The 20,600-nt window shown below is 45.6% G+C and overlaps 1 protein-coding gene across 3 annotated transcripts in view; it reads left to right on the top strand.

Moving 5' to 3' along the window:
- The window catches only part of gucy2f (guanylate cyclase 2F, retinal), a 240,884-nt gene that overhangs the window by 14,375 nt on the left and 205,909 nt on the right, over positions 1-20,600 (top strand). For all 3 annotated transcript variants that reach the window (XM_043692449.2, XM_087988421.1, XM_043692450.2), the window contains 4 exons: positions 2,216-2,517; positions 10,264-10,618; positions 16,897-16,981; positions 19,029-19,125. In XM_043692449.2, the coding sequence (XP_043548384.2) occupies positions 2,216-2,517; positions 10,264-10,618; positions 16,897-16,981; positions 19,029-19,125 (839 nt within the window). The remainder of the gene's footprint in view (positions 1-2,215; positions 2,518-10,263; positions 10,619-16,896; positions 16,982-19,028; positions 19,126-20,600) is intronic.

Raw genomic sequence — 20,600 nt, forward strand, 5'->3', positions numbered from 1 at the left:
TTGTCTTGGGCCTGCTCAGTGATTGAGTTTTCACAGCCCTATGGGTTGCAGAGATTTGCTGCACTATGAGTGAGCAAACCTCTCCTAGTTTCGGCCTGAAATTATCTATCATGGGATTACATCTCTGGCTTTGAACTCTGTAGCCAAGGGGAACATTTTACTATTTCCACCCTGTCACTTCCTGTGAGAATTTTGTAAGTTTCAATGAGGTCACCCCCATTCTGCAAAACTTTGAGAGAATAGAGATCCAGTTTTTCAATCTTTCCATCGCAGTGATTAATCTGGTAAACCTTTGGTGCACTATGGCATGTATTTCCTCACTTAGATAAGGAAACTAAAACTGCACACAATACTCCAGGGTGAGGTCTCACCAAGGCTTAATTTTAAATTGATTCCTGGGATTATAAAGGCATAAGACATAAGAGCTGAAAATGTGTTGCTGGAGAAGCGCAGCAGGTCAGGCAGCATTCAGGGAACAGGAGAATCGACGTTTCGGGCATAAGCCCTTCTTCAGGCTTATGCCCGAAACGTCGATTCTCCTGTTCCCTGGATGCTGCCTGACCTGCTGCGCTTCTCCAGCAACACATTTTCAGCTCTGATCTCCAGCATCTGCAGACCTCACTTTCTCCATAAGACATAAGAGCCAAAGTAGGCCTTTCAGCCCATTGGCTCTGTTCCACCATTCAATGAGATCATGGTTGATCTAGTAATCCCTAAATCCACTTTCTTGCTTTTACCACATAACCCTTGATTCCCTTCCTGATTAAAAATCTGCCTTTCTCAGCCTAACTATTCTTAAAGGACCAGAATCAACAGCTCTCTGCTGTAAAGAATTCCAAACATTCTTCCTCATCTCTGTCTTAAATGTGTGACCCTTAAACTGAAATGGTGCCCTCTGGTCCTGGACTCTCCCAAAAGGATTAAGGATCTCTCCTACCCTGTCAAATCCCCAAGAATCTTGTTTGTTTCAAAAAGATCATTCTTCCATATTCCATGAGTACACATCCAACCTACTCGACCTCTCCTTTTACAACAATCCCTCCATCATGAGGTATCAGCCCTAATGAACCTGCTCTGGACTGCCTCCACTGCTGATATATACTTCCTTAGATAAGGGGCCAAAACTGTTCATTGAAAAGGTTCAGAAAAGATTTACAAGGATATTGTCAGGGTTGAGGATTTGAGCTATAGGGAGAGGTTGAATAGGCTGGGGCTGTTTACCTTGGAGCATCAGAGGCTGAGGGGTGACCTTATAGAGGTTTATAAAATCATGAGGAGCATGGATAGAATAAATAGACAAAGTCTTTTCCCTGCGGTTGGGGAGTCCAGAACTAGAGGGCGTAGGTTTAGGGTGAGAGGGGAAAGATATAAAAGGGTCCTAAGGGGCAACATTTTCACATAGAGAGTGGTACATGTATGGAATGAGCTGCCAGTGGAAGTGGTGGAGGCTGGTACAATTACAGTGTTTAAAAGGCATCTAGATGGGTACATGAATAGGAAGGGTTTAAAGGGATATGGTTCAAGTTTAGAGTGGTGCTGGAAAAGCACAGCAGGTCAGGCAGCATCCAAGGAGCAGGGAAATCAATGTTTCGGGCAGGAATGAGGCAGGGAGCCTCTGGGGTGGAGAGATAAATGGGAGGGGAGGTGGGGCTGGGGAGAAGGTAGCTAAGAGTGCAATAAGTGGATGGAAGTGGGGATGAAGATGATAGGTCAGAGAGGAGGGTGTAGCGGACAGGTGGGAAGGAAGATTGGCAGATAGGACAGGTCACTCTCTCTTTTACTCATCACTAGCTAGGCCAATATTTGTTGTTAAGAGGGTGGTTGTGTGCCACCTTCTGAACCCAGAGCAGTCCATGTGGAGAAGGTCATCTCCCCCTTGCCCAGCGCTGGTGGTGAGGAGTTCCAGAACTTTGGTGTCAGTAATGATGAAGGAGAAACTGATATCTGTTGATGCAGGGATATTGTGTGATTCTCTGGGGCATTTTGGAGGGTGATTGTTTTAACAATCCACATTGTCTTTGTTATTCTATGTGGTAGAGGTTGTGGGTTTTGAAACGAAAAAGTCTCGACCAATGCATTCTGTAAATATACCGGTGGTGGTGGGAGTGAATGTCCAAGGTGGTGTTCAGCACTGATAGACATGGATGTATTTCTATTGCTGTCTGTTCTGTTTGTCTCTATTAGGAAATGCTAATGTGGCCATTCTGTATTCCAGTTATTATCATGTGCATGCACTCAGTCCTCATTGGAGGTGAGGAGCAGGCAGTCTTCCTGCAGAAAGCCCATGACATGGGGCTGACCGACGGGAGGTTCGCTTTTGTACCATATGACACCTTACTTTACAGTCTTCCTCACAAGAATACATCTTACTCCGTGCTGAGGAACAACAGCAAGCTGCAAGAGGCTTATGATGCTGTTTTGACAATAACAATGGCGTCAGAAGAGATGAGCTTCCATGAGGCATTCTTAAAGGCACAAGAGAACGGTGAAATAGAGACATTCCAGCAACCGAAGCAGGTATGCCCAATAAGTCAATTGTTTCTAAGCAAATTAGTCAATATCTGATAGCATTGCTGAAGGTTAGCAAGAGGGCACCGTCTTGCTATGGGCCACATTTCCGATAACATGCTGAGCAAGCAGCAGTGGCAAATTCTGCTGGAATTACTGCACATAAAGTCCTGCTGTTCCCATCGTCGCTATTCATGTCTTCATTTATTTGAGTGAAACCCCCAATTCGCCCATTGTGATTTCAATGCCCACTTGGCTGCCATTTTCAGGGAAGATTATCAGAGTAGCCACAATCTCATTGGTGCAGCCTCAATGGGCCAAATGGCCAGCTTCTGCTCCTACATCTTGTGGTCTTAAGTAGACGAATGCTTGAAGAAAATGCAAACACGCCTAAATGAATGCAAAAAATATCCTAAGAAACAGAAAGCATCCACAATTTATATCTTGGAATGGAAATAGCATACTGCATGTGCATGGTCTGCCATGCTGCTTACTGGGCTATTAGCACATGTGAGCTCATTGTTATTACTGCTTAATTTGTCATTTGATAATGGTAAGTGATGACTTAAATTCAGGAAGCAAGGATGTGCAAATGCTTTGGAGAAATGAGAAATGAGAAAAACAAGAAGTCCCTTGTAGGAATGGTGTACAACCTCCCTAACAGTAACCACCTGATAAGGTGGAGTGTAAAGCAAAAAATAATGAGAGTTTGTCCAAAAGGTATGGCAATAATTATGAGAGATTTTAGTCGACAAAGTGACTGGAGCTAACCAGGGAGCAGACTATACTAGACCTGGTATTTTGCAATCAGATAGGATTTAGGTAGCAGCAATCATAACATAATTGAATTTTACATTCAGTTTAGGGGCGAATGGAATGGGTCTGAGAACAGTTTTCAAAAATATAAGCAAGGGCAATTATAGAGATTGTGAAAGCAGAGTTGGCTAAAATGCATTGGCAAATTGGATTAAAGGAGGTCAGAAGAGATATAGTGGCCGACACTGAAGAGGATATTTCCAAAAATACTGAATAGATACCTTCCAAAGAGTAAGAAAAATTCCTCGAGTTGAACCCACCATCCAGGGTTAACTAGAAATGTTAAAGAGCTAGTGTCAACATTAAAGAAAATCATTTAATTATGCAAAGATAGGTGGGATGTCTGAAAATTAGACAGCATATAAAAAGAAGCAACAAATTAATGAGGGAAATAATAGAGTGAGAGAAAGCTAGCCAGAAATATAAAGTAAATGGTAAGAGGTTATATTATTATTTGAAGAAGAAAATAGTTCTCAAAGTGAGCACTTATCCTATGAAATTCAAATTGGGGAACTAATCATGGAAAAGGAGGAATTTACAGATGAATTGAACAAGTTTTTTGCATCATTCTTCTCGAGGACACAAGTAATATCCTAGAAACAAAGATAATTCAGAAAATGGAAGCAAGGTGGGAACTCATGAAGATCACCAGAGACGTTTTACTGAGTAAATTGTTGGGACTGAGGGTCAGTAAATGTCCAGGTCCTGTTGGACTTCATTCCTGAGTCTTAAAATAGGTCTCCAGTGAGAGAGATTTTGCATTGATTTTAATTTTCCAAATGCCCTTGATTCAGGAATGGTCTCATTATATTGGAAGATAAAGATGGAGATTGCAGAATTCTGAAATGCAAAGGGATCTGGGGGTCCTCATGCATGAATCGCAAAAAGGTAGTGTGCAGTTCCAGTAATGAATTTCCCGCTGGGCAATTAGGAATGGGCAATACATGCTGGCCTAGTCAACAACATCCATGTTCCATGAACAAATAAAAAAATTCCTTTATTCAAAAAGTGAGAATGAGCAAGCAATTACAGATCTGGGTGGGTTGTGCTTCGGCAGGTCGGTGTGGACTTGTTGGGCCGAAGGGCCTGATTCCACACTGTAAGTAATCTAATCTAATCTAATTTGCTATCAGAAAAATGTTACAAGCAATCATTAAATGAATTACAGCAGGGCAAATATATAACAGGGCAGCATAGTGGCCCATTGGTTAGCGCTGCTGCCTCACAACACCAGGGACCTGGGTTCAAGTCTAGCCTTGGGTGACTGTCTGTGTGAAACTGTGTGGGTTTCCTCCCACAGTCCAAAGGTGTGCAAGTTAGGTGGATTGGCATGGCCATGCTAAATTGCACTGTAACGTCTAGGGATGTGCAGGCTAGGTGGATTGGCTATGGGAAATGCAGGGTTACAGGGATGGAGTGGGTCGGGAAGGTTGCTTTTCAGAGGGTTGGTGTAGACTCAGTGGACTGAATGGCCTGCTTTCACACTATCGAGATTCTAATGACGTTCAAGATAATCAGGCAGAGCCATCATGGTTTTGTGAAAGTGAAAGCATGCTTGACCAATCCTTTAGAGATCTTTGAGGATGTGACACATGCTGTAGGAGAAAGCAGAGAATATACTGTAGGTAGATTTCCAGACATTTGATAAAGTGTCATATCTCAGGTTATTGTTGAAAATAAAAACTCATGTGGGGGTAGTATATTGGTATGAATATAATATTGACTGGCGAACAGAAGCAGACAATAGGCATAAATGGGTTTTTAATAGGTTGGCAGTTTTTAATGAGTGGTGTACCACAGGGATTGGTGCTGGTTCCTTAACTGTTTATAACTTTTATAAATGTCTTAGATGATGGGACAAATTTGCTGATGACACAAAGATATGAAGATAGAACATAGAACATAGAACATAGAAAAGACCAGCACAGAACAGGTCCTTCGGCTCATGATGTTGTGCCGAGATTTAATCCTAATGTAAAATATAGTAACTTAACCTATGCACCCCTCAACTCACTGCTATCCATATGCATGTCCAGCAGTCGCTTAAATGTCCCCAATGACTCTGCTTCCACCACCACAGCTGGCAACGCATTCCATGCATTCACAACTCTCTGCGTAAAGAACTACCTCTGACGTCTCCTTTATACCTTCCTCCTAATATCTTCAAACTATGACTTCTCGTACCAGTCAACCCTGCCCTGGGGAAAAGTCTCTGGCTGTTGAGTCTATCTATTCCTCTTATTATTTTGTAGACTTCAATCAGGAAAATAAGTTGTGAAGAAGACATAAGGAAATTACAAGAATGTGAAAATACGTGCAACAATGTGGCAAATGGAGTTTAATGTGAAATTGTCCATTTTGGCGGGAAAAATACATATTAAATAATGAGAGATTGCTGAGCTCTTGGAGGCAGAGGGATCTGGTGCAGGAATCACAAAAGATTGGTTTATAGAGGCAGCAAGTAACTAGAAAAGAATGTTAGGTTTATTGTGAGAGGAATTGAATACAAGAATAGAGAGGTGATGCTTCATTTATACAAGGTATTGTTGAGACCACGTCTTGAGTAATATGTGAAGTATTGCTGTTCACTGCCTCCGTATATACCTGGATAATGCTTCTCTCTAACTCACCTTCAATAGGGAGTCCCTCCCTTACACTCTATTTCACCCTCTTAAGTTGCAAGCAGAGTTAACCTCATATGCAGCAATTCCTACTTTAAAATATAACCTATAATTCCCAGAGTAGTATTATTTCATGTGCCAGGGGAGATGCAGAAACTGAGATTGTTCTCAAAGTGTTTCAAATTCTTTTGACAGAGTAGGTAGTGAGAAATTGATACCATTAACAGGAAGCACAATGATTTTAAAATAACTATAAAGAGCCAGTGGGGAGATAAAGAGAAATTATGATTCGGAGTTATTGTGATCTGGAATGCTCTGTCTGAAGAGGGCATGGAAGGAGATTACACTGTAACTTTCAAAGGCTATTGGATAAATATTTGAAAAAGAAAATAAAATACGGGCTAAAGGTAAAGGAGAAATGGGACTAAATAGTAACTGTACCAAAAGAACTTTCACATGTAAGATGGGCTGAGTGGTTGTTTTTTTTCTGCTGAAAATTTACAAAATACAAGTTGAGGTAACCCATTCAGACCCTTGAGGTGGCTATGCTATTTCATAAACCATAGCTGATTTGTTTATGTTTTAACTTTTCTAACTACTCCCTATAACCCTCCAGTCCCCTGCCTAGCAAGAACCTACCTGCCTTTGTCCTTAAAATATTCAATAGCCCACCCCTACCACCGTTTTTAGGCAGAGTCCCAATTTCATTGATTTGGAACAGATTTCTAATCAGATGATGTGGCGATAAATTCTTGAGAATAATCTCCGGAAGCTTCAGGAAGCAAAACAGCCAGAGTTTGCATAAGCTAGTGACCAAGTGGTGTGAAATTGACCTGAGTGTGTAAATCAGGCAGGATCTGTGAAGGCTTCCACAGCTGAATAATCTGACAACATAGTTTCAGCCAAATGTACTTATTGCTACGGAGGAACTGATAAGCCTATAAATTTGATTTTTTTGTAACATGTAGCTCGGTACAGTGAAAAGTTTCGTTTTGTGTGCAGTACAGACAGATCATGCCATACAAAGTGCGTTGGGGTAATAGAACAGAGTGAGGAATACAATGTTACAGCTGCAGAGAAGGTGCACAAAGAGCAAGATCAACATTAAATTTAAAATTGGAGAGGTCCTGTCAGAAGTTTAATAACAGCATGGAAGAAGCTGTTCTTGAATCTGTTTGTATGTGTATACAAACTTTTATATCTTCTTCCTCATGGAAGAGGGTGGAAGAGAGGATGACTGGGTTGGCGGGGGTCTTTGATGATGTTGCTTGCTTTCCAGCGGCAGCAGGAAGTGTAGATGGAGTCAATGGATGGAAGGCTGGTTTGTGTGATGGACTGGGCTGTGTTCACGACTCTCTGAAGTTTCTTATAGTCTTGGGAACAGCAGTTGCCAAACCACACCGTGATGCAACCAGTTCTGAGGAAGGGTCACACGACTCGAAACATTAACTCCAATTTCACTTGGCAGATGCTGCCACACCTGCTGGATCTTGTCCAGCGATTTCTATTCTTGTCTCAATAGTAAAACTTAAACTGCTTGAGTAGGCTGGAAGTTCCTTCCCTGTTGTACATCATTTGCCTAGTGAGGTTTTTACAATCCCACAACTTCCACGGACATTCTCCGGCAGCAATCCCTAGGATTCAATTTACTACCCATACAAAAAAAAACACATGTCTTTTGAGCCAGTACTGCCAGTCAGTTAGATTGTGTCTGGTTGGTATCTCCACTCCACTTCTGTCCTTTCCTTCCACATCATTGGTGAGCTTGTCTAATGAAAGCCCATTGAACTCAATGTTGATATTGACAAAGGCTCCCAGTCTACGCAGCCTTTTAGAGAACAGATTTTCATATAAAATAAAACAAAGGAATATGGATGCTGGAAATCCAAAACAAAACCGTGGCACAGTGGTTAGCACTGCTGCCTCACAGTGCCGGAGACCAGGGTTCAATTCCCGCCTCAGGCGACTGACTGTGTGGAGTTTGCACGTTCTCCCTGTGTCTGCGTGGGTTTCCTCTGGGTACTCCGGTTTCCTCCCACAGTCCAAAAGATGTGCAGGTCAGGTGAATTGGCCATGCTAAATTGCCCGTAGTGTTAGGTAAGGAGTAAATGTAGGGGTACGGGTGGGTTGCGCTTCGACGGGTCGGTGTGGACTTGTTGGGCCAAAGGGCCTGTTTCCACACTGTAATGTAATGTAATCTAAAAAACCAGAAATCACTGAAGAAACACAGGGGCATGGATAGGGTAAATTGGCAAAGTCTTTTCCCTGGGGTCGGGGAGTCCAGAACTAGAGGGCATAGGTTTAGGGTGAGAGGGGAAAGATATAAAAGAGACTTAAGGGGCAACTTTTTCACACAGAGGGTAGTACGTGTATGGAATGAGCTACCAGAGGAAGTGGTGGAGGCTGGTACAATTGCAACATTTAAGAGGTATTTGGATGGGTATATGAATAGGAAGGGTTTAGAGGGATATGAGCCAGGTGCTGGCGGGTGGGACTAGATTGAGTTGGGATATCTGGTTGGCATGGACGGGTTGGACCGAAGAGTCTGTTTCCATGCTGTACATCTCTATGATTCTATGACTATGTCTGTGAAGACAGAGACACAGAGTTAATGAGACAGACCAGAAAGCTTGACCGTCTCTTTTTCTCATATAGGTAGCAAAATTGAACTCTTGGGATTAATGCCAGAAAATGTCCATGAAAGCTGCTGAACTGATGTGAAAGCCTAAATGGGCAATAGATGTACGACAGGGATAGAACCTCTAGTCTTCTTCACACAGCTTCCCTGAAATGACCTGAAGCTTCCTGACCTCCCCCATGCTTGGCCAGCTCTCATTTTAAGGTTTTGCCTCCTTGCTGAAGACCACTATCCTTCTGCCACCTCCCCAAACCGCAACTCCATGGCCAGAAAAAAATACTTTATCTGGTCTAAGAAAAATAAACAAACAGTGACATTCACAGCTGACCTTGGACAAACCAGTGTGGGGGAGCTCACTGCATGGGCGCAGCTCAGTGGTTACTTTTAAAGTGTAACCTTATCTTTGTTGTAAATTTACGATAATGCGTAGAGTGGGTCCTTCACTGAAATTGGAAAGGGCTCAGAAATAATTTACAAGGATGTTCCCCGGTTTGGAATGTTTGCAGTGAAGGGAGAGGCTGAATAGGCTGGGGCTATTTTCCCTGGAGTGTTGGAGGCGGTAGAGTGACCTGATAGAGGTTTATGAAATCATGAGGGGTATGGATACGGTAAGTAGACAAGGTCTTTTTCCTGGGGTGGGGGAATCCAGAACTAGAGGGCATAGGTTTAAGGCGAGGTGGAAAAGTTTAAAAGGGAACTAAAGGGCAACCTTTTCACACAGATGGTGGTGGGTATGGATTGAGCTGCCAGAGGAACTGGTGGAGGCTGGTACAATTACAACATTTAAAAGGCATCTGGATGGGTACGTGAATAGGAAGGATTTAGAGGGTTAAGAGCCAAATGTTGGCAAATGGGATGAGATTAATTTAGGATATCTGGTTGGCAAGGACAAGTTGGATCGAAGGGTCTATTTCCATGCGATACATCGCTATGACTCTATGACTCTCTACCCAATCAAAAACTTGTTGTACATCTTAATTGGTTCATCCTTTAATCTTCTTTATTTAATGGACTAGAATAGTGTCATAGATATGTACAGTTCAGAAACAGACCCTTTGTTTCAAATCATCCATGCTGACTAGTTATCCTAAACTAATCTCGTCCCATTTGCCAGCATTTGGCCCACATCCCTTCAAACCCTTCCCATTCATGGACCCATTGAGATGCCTCTTAAATGTTGTAATTGTACCAGCCTTCACCACTTCCTCTGGCAGCTCATTCCATACACGCACCACATTCTATGTAAACAAATTGCCCCTTAGGTCCCTTTTATATCTTTCACCTCTCCATTTTCCACATGATTTAACCCTTTTCACCTCAATAACCTTCCATAACAGCCTCCAGCTCTGCATGTCAGTCCAATACATTAACCATTAGGATGCCAAACGTGACCCAAATAAGGCTGAAGCAGAGGATTAGAGTCTTATTCCAGTTTGTAACACTATCTGTTAAGGTAAAGAGAAAGAGATATGGTCGTGCAGTGGCACTGCTGCTGGGCTCATAATCCAGTGATCCACGGCTAATACTCTGGGCAAGTGGGTTCAAACCCCACCATGGTCGGTGGTGGAACTTAACGGAGCAGACTCAATAGGCTGAATGGACTATTTCAATTCTCCTGTCTTACAGAAGCCAAACCATGGGCTCACCTTCATACCTAAATTCAATCGGTTTCATTCACAGGTTTCACCTCTCTTTGGAACAATTTACAATGGCATATACTTTATTGCCAAAGCCATGGAGAATGTTCGGCGAGCCGGGGCCCATGTTTCAGGAATGACTCTTGCCAACTCCACCAGGAACCTGAAATTCGCTGGATTTAATCAGCAGGTTGGAACTAACGGCCAAGGGGAAGGGGTAGTGAACTACGTCATCTTGGACACTGATGGAAGAAGTCACCATCTGGTGCCCACCTACACCATTAACATGGCAATGGAAATAGTACAAGGCAGCAGTAATACCATTCACTTCCCCGGGGGCTCACCTCCAGGCGCCGATTCCAGCTGTTGGTTTGATCCAGATGTCACTTGCACAGGAGGTAATCTTGCAAATTCATTTGGGCTTTCATAAAAAGAAAACTGTCTTACAATTTGGTCTGAAAGGCACTAACTATGGCCAATTCCATGCATTTAAGATGGCTCACACTACTGTGGCCCTTCATTAAACATGAACGCTGATACTGAAGTCTCGGGATTGCCTTAAAGTCCATAGTTTTGATTTGATGTAAATGCAAAGTTAAAACTGGCATTGAAGACAGACATAACAGATCAACTCAAGGGGTTTGGCAAGATAGACATACAGGTCACAGTCCTTGAACAATCTCTTCAAGCTAAAATGGGACATTTAAGGGGAGGTGGTAGAATTGTGGCAAGGTCACTGGACTAGTAATCCAGATTAATCTACCCAGGAGCTGGGTTTGAATTCCACATTGCAGATAGTGAAATTTGAATTCAATAAAAAAATTTGGAATAAAAAGCAGGTCTAATAATGACTGCTGTGGATTTTGTAAATCCCGTTTGGATCATTAATACCCTTTAGGAAAGAAAATCTTACCTCGTCTGACCCACATGTGACTCCAGAACCACAGCAATGTGGGTGAGTCTCCATTGACCTCTGGGTAACACATGAAGGGAAATAAATGCTAGTCTAGCCAACTCCATCCAGCAGCCAGCACAATCCACTACCCATCTCCATCCAGCAGCCAGCTCCATCCACCAGCCAGCTCCATCCACTACCCATCTCCATCCACTACCCATCTCCATCCACCAGCCAGCTCCATCCACTAGCCAACTCCATCCACCAGCCATCTCCATCCACCAGCCAGCTCTATCCACCAGCCAGCTCCATCCACTACCCATCTCCATCCACTACCCATCTCCATCCAACAGCCAGCTCCACCCACCAGCCAGCTCCATCCACCAGCCAGCTCCATCCACCAGCCAGCTCCATCCACCAGCCAGCTCCACCCACCAGCCAGCTCCATCCACCAACCAGATCCATCCACCAGCCAGCTCTATCCACTAGCCAGCTCCATCCACCAGCCAGCTCCACCCACCAGCCAGCTCCATCCACCAGCCAGCTCCATCCACCAGCCAGCTCCATCCACTAGCCAGCTCCATCCACCAGCCAGCTCCACCCACCAGCCAGCTCCATCCACCAGCCAGCTCCATCCACCAGCCAGCTCCACCCACCAGCCAGCTCCATCCACTACCCATCTCCATCCACTAGCCCAGCTCCATCCACTACCCATCTCCATCCAGCAGCCAGCTCCATCCACCAGCCAGCTCCATCCACTACCCATCTCCATCCAGCAGCCAGCTCCATCCACCAGCCAGCTCCATCCACTACCCATCTCCATCCACCAGCCATCTCCATCCAACAGCCATCTCCATTCACCAGCCAGCTCCATCCACTACCCATCTCCATCCAGCAGCCATCTCCATCCACCAGCCAGCTCCATCCACTACCCAGCTCTATCCACCAGCCAGCTCCATCCGCCAGCCAGCTCCATCCACCAGCCAGCTCCATCCAACAGCCAGCTCCATCCACCAGCCAGCTCCATCCACTAGCCAGCTCCATCCACCAGCCAGCTCCATCCACCAGCCAGCTCCACCCACCAGCCAACTCCATCCACCAGCCAGCTCCACCCACCAGCCAGCTCCATCCACTACCCATCTCCATCCACTAGCCCAGCTCCATCCACTACCCATCTCCATCCAGCAGCCAGCTCCATCCACCAGCCAGCTCCATCCACTACCCATCTCCATCCACTACCCATCTCCATCCACCAGCCAGCTCCATCCACCAGCCAGCTCCATCCACTAGCCAACTCCATCCACCAGCCATCTCCATCCACCAGCCAGCTCCATCCACCAGCCAGCTCCATCCACTACCCATCTCCATCCACTACCCATCTCCATCCAACAGCCAGCTCCACCCACCAGCCAGCTCCATCCACTACCCATCTCCATCCACCAGACAGCTCCACCCACCAGCCAGCTCCATCCACCAGCCAGCTCCATCCACTAGCCAGCTCCATCCACCAGCCAGCTCCATCCACCAGCCAGCTCCACCCACCACCCAGCGCCATCCACCAGCCAGCTCCATCCACCAGCCAGCTCTATCCACTAGCCAGCTCCATCCACCAGCCAGCTCCACCCACCAGCCAGCTCCATCCACCAGCCAGCTCCATCCACTAGCCAGCTCCACCCACCAGCCAGCTCCATCCACCAGCCAGCTCCATCCACCAGCCAGCTCCATCCACCAGCCAGCTCCACCCACCAGCCAGCTCCATCCACTACCCATCTCCATCCACTAGCCCAGCTCCATCCACTACCCATCTCCATCCAGCAGCCAGCTCCATCCACCAGCCAGCTCCATCCACTACCCATCTCCGTCCACCAGCCATCTCTATCCAGCAGCCATCTCCATTCACCAGCCAGCTCCATCCTCTACCCATCTCCATCCAGCAGCCATATCCATCCACCAGCCAGCTCCATCCACTACCCAGCTCTAACCACCAGCCAGCTTCATCCAACAGCCAGCTCCATCCACCAGCCAGCTCCATCCACTAGCCAGCTCCACCCACCAGCCAGCTCCACCCACCAGCCAGCTCCATCCACCAGCCAGCTCCATCCACCAGCCAGCTCCACCCACCAGCCAGCTCCATCCACTACCCATCTCCATCCACTAGCCCAGCTCCATCCACGACCCATCTCCATCCAGCAGCCAGCTCCATCCACCAGCCAGCTCCATCCACTAGCCATCTCTATCCAGCAGCCATCTCCATCCACCAGCCAGCTCCATCCACTACCCATCTCCATCCACCAGCCATCTCCATCCAGCAGCCATCTCCATTCACCAGCCAGCTCCATCCACTACCCATCTCCATCCAGCAGCCATCTCCATCCACCAGCCAGCTCCATCCACTACCCAGCTCCATCCGCCAGCCAGCTCCATCCACCAGCCAGCTCCACCCACCAGCCAGCTCCATTCACCAGCCAGCTCCATCCACTAGCCAGTGACACCTACACTCCATGAACGAGTGAATCCTATGGTCCCTCCAAGGGACCCTGCAATCCAGAATGGAGGCCTCTCGACTTGTCCTACATCAGCTTCCTACATGGTGTGGACCTCCTCCCACTGCAAGTAAAATACCAGCATCAGTGAGATCAAGCCCTTATGTGACCAGCAGGAGGAGATGCATTTATTGTGGGGACACCACAACCATGGGATTCACAAATAGAGTCAATAATGAATTCAGGAGAAATATCTTCTCTCAGTCTGGTTAGTTAAGTTATAAGTCAAATTAAGTGCACCAATTGTTTCAATATTGTGTGTGCTGAGAGACTGGGAATGCTGTGGTGAGTAACTCACTTCCTGACTACAAGGCACAGATCAAGAGTGTAACTGTCTTCACTTGTCTGAATGAGTGCAGCTCCAAACAGCACTCATCGAGCCATAGAGATGTACAACACGGAAACAGACCCTTCGGTCCAACGCATCCATGCCGACAAGGTATCCTAGATAAATCTAGGCCCATTTGCCAGCATTAGGCCCACATCCCTCTAAACCCTTGCTATTCATATACCCATCCAGATCTCTTGTAATTGTACCAGCCTCCACCACTTCCTCTCTAGCAGCTCAATCCATACACGCACCACCCTCTGCATTAAAATGTTGCCTCTTAGGTCCCTTTTAAATCTTTTCCCTTTCACCTTACACCTATACCCTCTAGTTTTGGACTCCCTCACTCAGGAAACTCAACACAGCCCTTCAGAACGTTCCTATGAAAGAGCAAAGCAAGAAATATATGAGAAGTGTAATGGCCACAATATACTCACTCTTACCTTAGGACCACCAAATTCAATTAACAACAAGATTCAAGCCCCATATATTTCAAGATTGGATATTTACTCGAATTAGAATAAGGAATGGGCCAGGGGAGTGGCATTAATTGGTAGCTTTTTCAGAGGCTGGATAGTTACCCATTGCTTCTGTGCTAAATGATTCAACCCAGTGCTGGCTGCACTTTGAACAAAGGAGTTGGGAACTCGAAGAGGCAAGCAGTGGAAAAGAGAGACAGAAATTCAAAATCCTTAGATGGATGCATTCTTGAGATTCCTTGGAGACAAACAGTAAAGCTGAGAACAAGTGTCCTGAATGTGTGCAGTAAAAGACAGGCAGAATGTAGGCTCCTACTGTTAACATAGATTCATCATTCATTGGCCATCCCAGTGCATTCGACTCTGGACCCAGGAAGACAGTCATGTCTTCTCAGTTACAGCTAATGACTTTTAAAGAATGGAATGTGCCATCCTTACCCTGTCTGACCTTCTTAGAATCACAGAGTCATACAGCCTGGAAACAGGTCCAACCAGTCCATGCCAACCATAATCCCAAACTAAGCCAGTCCCACCTGCCTGCTCTTGGCCCATATCCCTCCAAACCTTCCCTGTTCATCCAGATGTCTTTTAAATGTTGTCTAGGAATGCACGCCACACTCAAACTACTTGTTGTAAAAACATTGCCCCTCGTCCTTTTTAAATATTTCTGCTCTCATCTTAAAAATATGCCCCTGGTTTTGAACATCCCCAATGCCTGATGAAGGGGTTATCTCCAAAATGTCGATTCTCCTGCTCCTCGGATGCTGCCTGACCTGCTGTCCTTTTCCAGCACCACATTCTCAACTCTGATGTCCAGTACCTGCAGTCCTCACTTTCTCCTAGTTTGAACACCCCTACCTAAACGACCCTTCTCATTCTACCTATCCATGCCCCTCATGATTTTATAAATCTCAATGAGGTTACCCCTCAATCTCTTATGCTCCAGTGAAAAAAGTCCCAGTCTTGTGAAATCCAGTCCTATAGCAATGTGATTGACCCCTATCTGCCCTCTGAAATGGCCCAGGCTAGTCACTCAGTTGAAAGGCAATTAGGAATGGACAAGAAATGCTGGCTTTTCTAGTGATGTCCAATGGGACATAATTCTTGACTTCCTTTATGCTCAGTGTTCATTACATTGAGTTAAGCCTTTGCATGCCATCTGACTGATTATTACCTCTGAGTTAAAAAGTCAAGGGTTCAAGTCCCACCCCTTAGACCTGAGCCAAGAGATCCAGGCTGAAGCCACCAGTGGGGTACTGAGGGTCAGCCCAACTGCCATTTGGATGAGGGATTAATAGGAGTTTGCACAGGATCCAAAGCAGTTCTCAACAAAGAGCAGGCAGCTCTCTCCATTCTCCAGACCATTATTTATCCAAGGGCAGCATGGTGGCTCAGTGGTTAGCACTGTTGCCTCACAGCACCAGGGTCCCAGGTTCGATTCCAGCCTCAGGTGACTACCTGTGTGGAGTTTGCACATTCTCCCCGTGTCTGCGTGGGTTTCCTCTGAGTGCTCCGGTCTCCTCCCACAATCCAAAGATGTGCAGTTCAGGTGAATTGGCCATGCTAAATTGCCCATAGTGTTAGGTGCATTAGTCAGAGGGAAATGGGTCTGGGTGGGTTACTCTTCAGAGTTCCAGTGTGGAGTTGTTGGGCTGAAGGGCCTGTTTCCACACTGTAGGGAATCTAATCTAATCTAAAAAAAAGATATAACTAAGGTGGATTATTGGTCATTTATCACAGTTCTGTATGCGGGAGCAAGTTCGGTGCCATATCTTGCCGCAGTGCGTCAGAGCTGACACTCCAAAAAATCATTAACACTGAAGCACTTGGGTGTTTTGAACAGGGGAAAGGTGCTACAGCAATGCAAGTTCTTCCTCTTAACCTCCTGATGTTTCTCTTTTCACCTCATCATGATGCTGTGCCTTTACCTTAATTAGCCATCAAACAGAAGAGTGCATTTCCACAGAATCCCCACAGTGTGGATGCAGGCTGTTCAGCCCATCAAGACCACACTTTCATCCAAAGAGCATCCCACCCTGACTCACCCTCCTAAACTATCCCTGTACCTCTGCAGTTGCCATGGCTAATCCATCCAGCCTGCACATTTCGGGACTGTAGGAGGCAATTGAAGCAGCCGGAACATTCCTGGGCAGACAGAAGGAGAACATGCAAACTCCACACTGACAGTCGCATGAGGGTGGAACTGAACCTGGGTCCCCGATGCTGTGGGGCAGCAGTGCTAACCACTGAGCTACTGTGCCATCATACATTCTGTTTACATGTTGACTTGAGACTGTCTCTGACTGTAGAGGAATCAGTGTTAGATGTGCCAGTGATGAAGACTATGTGGTGAACTAGTGGTCCTGCCCTGGAATTACAATTTCCTGTGCATTCATGTTCATCGTGATCTATCTCTCCTCTCTCTCTTCAGGCATTGAGTTAACAACTGTCATACTGGCTTTTGGATTAATCTGTGCTCTTGTATTATGTGGACTTAGCCTCACCTACATCATCAGGTAAGATATTTTCAACATTTTTAGTACTGGCTGGATATACAATTATGAAGGGAGGTTGTTTCCACTGGTGGGTGAAACTAGGACTTGGGGGCAGAGCCTCAAAATAAAGGGGGAGCAGATTCAGGACTGAGTTGAGGAGGAACGTCTTCACCCAAAGAGTTGTGAATCCATGGAATCCTCTGTCCAGTGAAGCAGTTGAGGCTTCCTCATTGAATGTTTTTTAAGGCCAAGATAGATAGAACAGTAAAGGAATTAAGGGTTATGGAGAATGGGCAGGTCAGTGGAGCTGAGTCCATGAAACGATCAGCCATGACCTTATTGAATGGTGGAGCAGGCTCGAGGGGCCAGATGGCCTACGCCTGGCCCTGGTTCTTATGTTGTTGTCTTTCTCACTAACTCACTCTCCACTGAGTCGGGGCAGTGACTTTAAATGCGACCTATATTCTAGAGATTGCAGCACATTCCAACATATAGATTAGGAGCAGGAGTAGATCACTTTAGACTGTTCAGCCATTCATAAGATCATGACAGGTCCTAATTGCTCCCCATTCCCACCTTCCCCGATCACCTTTCATCCCTCAGCTTATCAACAATATATCTCCCACAACCCTGAAAATATTCAAAGACTCTGCTTTCTCTTCCTTTTGAAGAAGAGTTTCAAAGACTCAAAGGCTTCCCCTCTCCTCACAGGAGACTGAGGAGGGACATGATTGAGATGTATAAAACTGTGAGGGCACAGATTGGGTAGATGGGAAGACATTTTACCTTTTGGTGGAGGGATCAATGACCACGTGCCGAGATTTAAGGTAAGGGGCAGAGGTTTAGTGAAGACCTGAGGAAAACCCTTTTCCTGAGAGGGTGGTGTGAATCTGGAACTCACTGCCTGTAAGGGTTGGAGAAGCAGAAACCTTCGTTACTTTGAAATAATATATAGATGTGCTTTTGTGATGCCAAGGCATACAAGGCTATAGGCCAAGAACTGGAAAATGGCATTGGAATAGTTGGGTGATTATTTTGGACTGGTGCAGCCACAATGGGCTGAAGGGCCTATTTCTGGGAGAAGGAAGAAGAATGGGGTTGAGAAACATATCAGCCATGATTGCATGGTGGAGCAGGCTCAATGGCCTGAATAGCCTGAATCCTGCTTCCATATCTTATGGTCAATTTGCCAGATATTTACCCACTAATTCAACCTACCTGCATACACTTTTGTAGCCTCTTTAAAACTTACTTTCTTCTAGCTATTTGTGTTTTCTGTGAATTTTGCGCCAATACCTCTGTCCCTTCAACTTAGTCACAGAGTCATAGATCCATAGAGATGTACAGCACAGACCCTTCAGTCCAACTTGTCCATGCCTACCAGATACCCCAATCTAATCTAGTCCCATTTGCCAGCACTTGGCCCATATCCCTCTAAACCCTTCCTATTCATATATCCATCCAGATGCCTTTTAAATGTTGTAATTGTACCAGCCTCCACCACTTCCTCTGGCAGCTCATTCCATACACGTACCACCCTTTGTGTGAAAAAGTTGCCCCTTAGCTCCCTTTTAGATCTTTCCCCTCCTCACCCTAAACCTGTGCCCTCTAGTTCTGGAATCCCCCACCCCAGGGAAAAGACCTGGGCTATTTATCCTATCCATGCCCCTCATGATTTTATAAACCTCTATAAGGTCACCCTAGTCCTTTACACAAATTGTTAAAAATTGAGGTGCTGGTACTGGTCCCTGTGGATCACCACTTGCTACATCTTTAACATCCTGAAAATGACCCAGTTACTCTCTGCATTCTGTTAGCCAGGCCATCTTCCATACATGCCAACATTTACCCCCTATGCAATGAGCTTTGATTTTCGGTAATAATCTTTGGTTGGTGCCTTATCAAATGCCTTCTGGAAATCTAAGTGTTGTATATCTGCTGGTTCCCTCTTATTCACAACATAAGGAAGTTTCACAAAGAGCTACAGTAAACGGTTCAGCATAATACTCCTTTCACAAAGGCAAGGTTTGCAGTGCAGTAATACAGACTGAAACTCTTCTCACTCCAGACGCCGAATCCAGATGATCCAGATGGTGAAAGGGCCAAACAAGATCATAATGACCCTTGAAGATCTCACCTTCATCAATCCACAGCTCAGCAAGAAGGTTGGTGTATTGCGTTGGTTCTGACTCCTGATGCTGCTTTGCAGTATGGTGCTGGAAAGAATATGAACATTTCTATCCATTGTATGGAAACAGGCCATTTGGCCTAACTGGTCAATACTTGTGCTTATACTCCACATGCTGGGTTTGTTATAGGGCGAAGATACCCATTGGGATTAACAAATTCAACTTTTGTTTTCTTTTTTGAGTTAATAAAAATCAGGGACAATCCCTCTCTGGCACAGTGGCTCAGTGGTTAGCACTGCTGCCTCACAGTACCAGGGAACTGGAGTTGGTTCCAATCTTGGGCGACTGTCTGTGGAGTTTGCACATTCTCCCTGTGTCTGTGTGGGTACCCTCTGGATGCTCCAGTTTCCTCCCACAATCCAAAGATGTGCAGGTTAGGTGAATTGGCCATGCTAAATTGCCCATAGTGTTCAGGGATGTGTAGGTTAGGTGCAGTTGTCAGGGGTAAATGTACAGTAATAGGGTAAGAGGTTGGTCTAGGTGTGTTATTCTTCAGAGGGTCAGTGTGAACTTGTTCAGCCAAAATGGCCTGTTTCCATACTGTAGGGATTCTATGATTCTCCATGGTCATGTCTTGACCAATCAGATTCAACTTGCCAACTAACTAGATCCATCTCTCACAGAATATAGATTGTTGTTACTTTTGAAATTTGGCATTCTTGCATTTGTCCTGATGAGTGCAAGATGAAAAGCTCCAACAAACAGTCTGCCTCCTGTTTCAACAATACTTATTTTTCTTTTGTTGATCTTGCAATGTGAGCATCACTGGCAATAGTAATATTTAATGTTGAGTGTGGTGCTGGAAAAGCACATCAGGTCAGGCAGCATCCGAGGAGCAGGAGAATCGACGTTTTGGGCAAAAGCCCTTCATCAGGAATGCTCTTTCCTACATTGATTCTCCTGCTCCTCGAAACCTGCCTGACAGGCTGTGCTTTCCCAGCACCACATTCTCAAATCTAATCTCCAGCATCTGCAGTCCTCACTTTTGCATAGTAACATTTAATGTTCACCCATGATTGCCTTTGAGCTGCCTTCTTTAACCATTGCCATCCATGTGCAGTTTGTACACCCAGGAAGGTGACCCAGCAATATTGAAGGGACTGTGACATACATCCACATTAGGAAGCTAAGTGGTTTGGAGATGGTGGTGCTCCCATGTATTGGCTGCCCTTGTCCTTCCAAATGGTAGAAGTTACAGGTTTGGGGGGTGAAGTCAAAGGATCCTTGGTGAGTTACTGCAGCGTATTGTTTGGATGGTACACACTGCTGTGACTGTGCATTGGTATTAGAGAGAGAATAAGATGGTGGGTGAGGTGCCAATTCTTGAACCCATCCAGCTTTCAATTTTTGCTGAAAATTGTACATTTTCATCCCATGCCCCTGGAACCCATTTTATTAGTTTCTGAATGTAATAAAGGGGCAAGGTCCACATGGCTGAAGAATGATCTCAG

Source organism: Chiloscyllium plagiosum, unplaced genomic scaffold (genome assembly GCF_037043375.1).
Source record: "Chiloscyllium plagiosum isolate Xiang-an unplaced genomic scaffold, Cpla_swu_hap1 HiC_scaffold_6, whole genome shotgun sequence".
Classification (NCBI taxonomy): Eukaryota; Metazoa; Chordata; class Chondrichthyes; order Orectolobiformes; family Hemiscylliidae; genus Chiloscyllium; species Chiloscyllium plagiosum.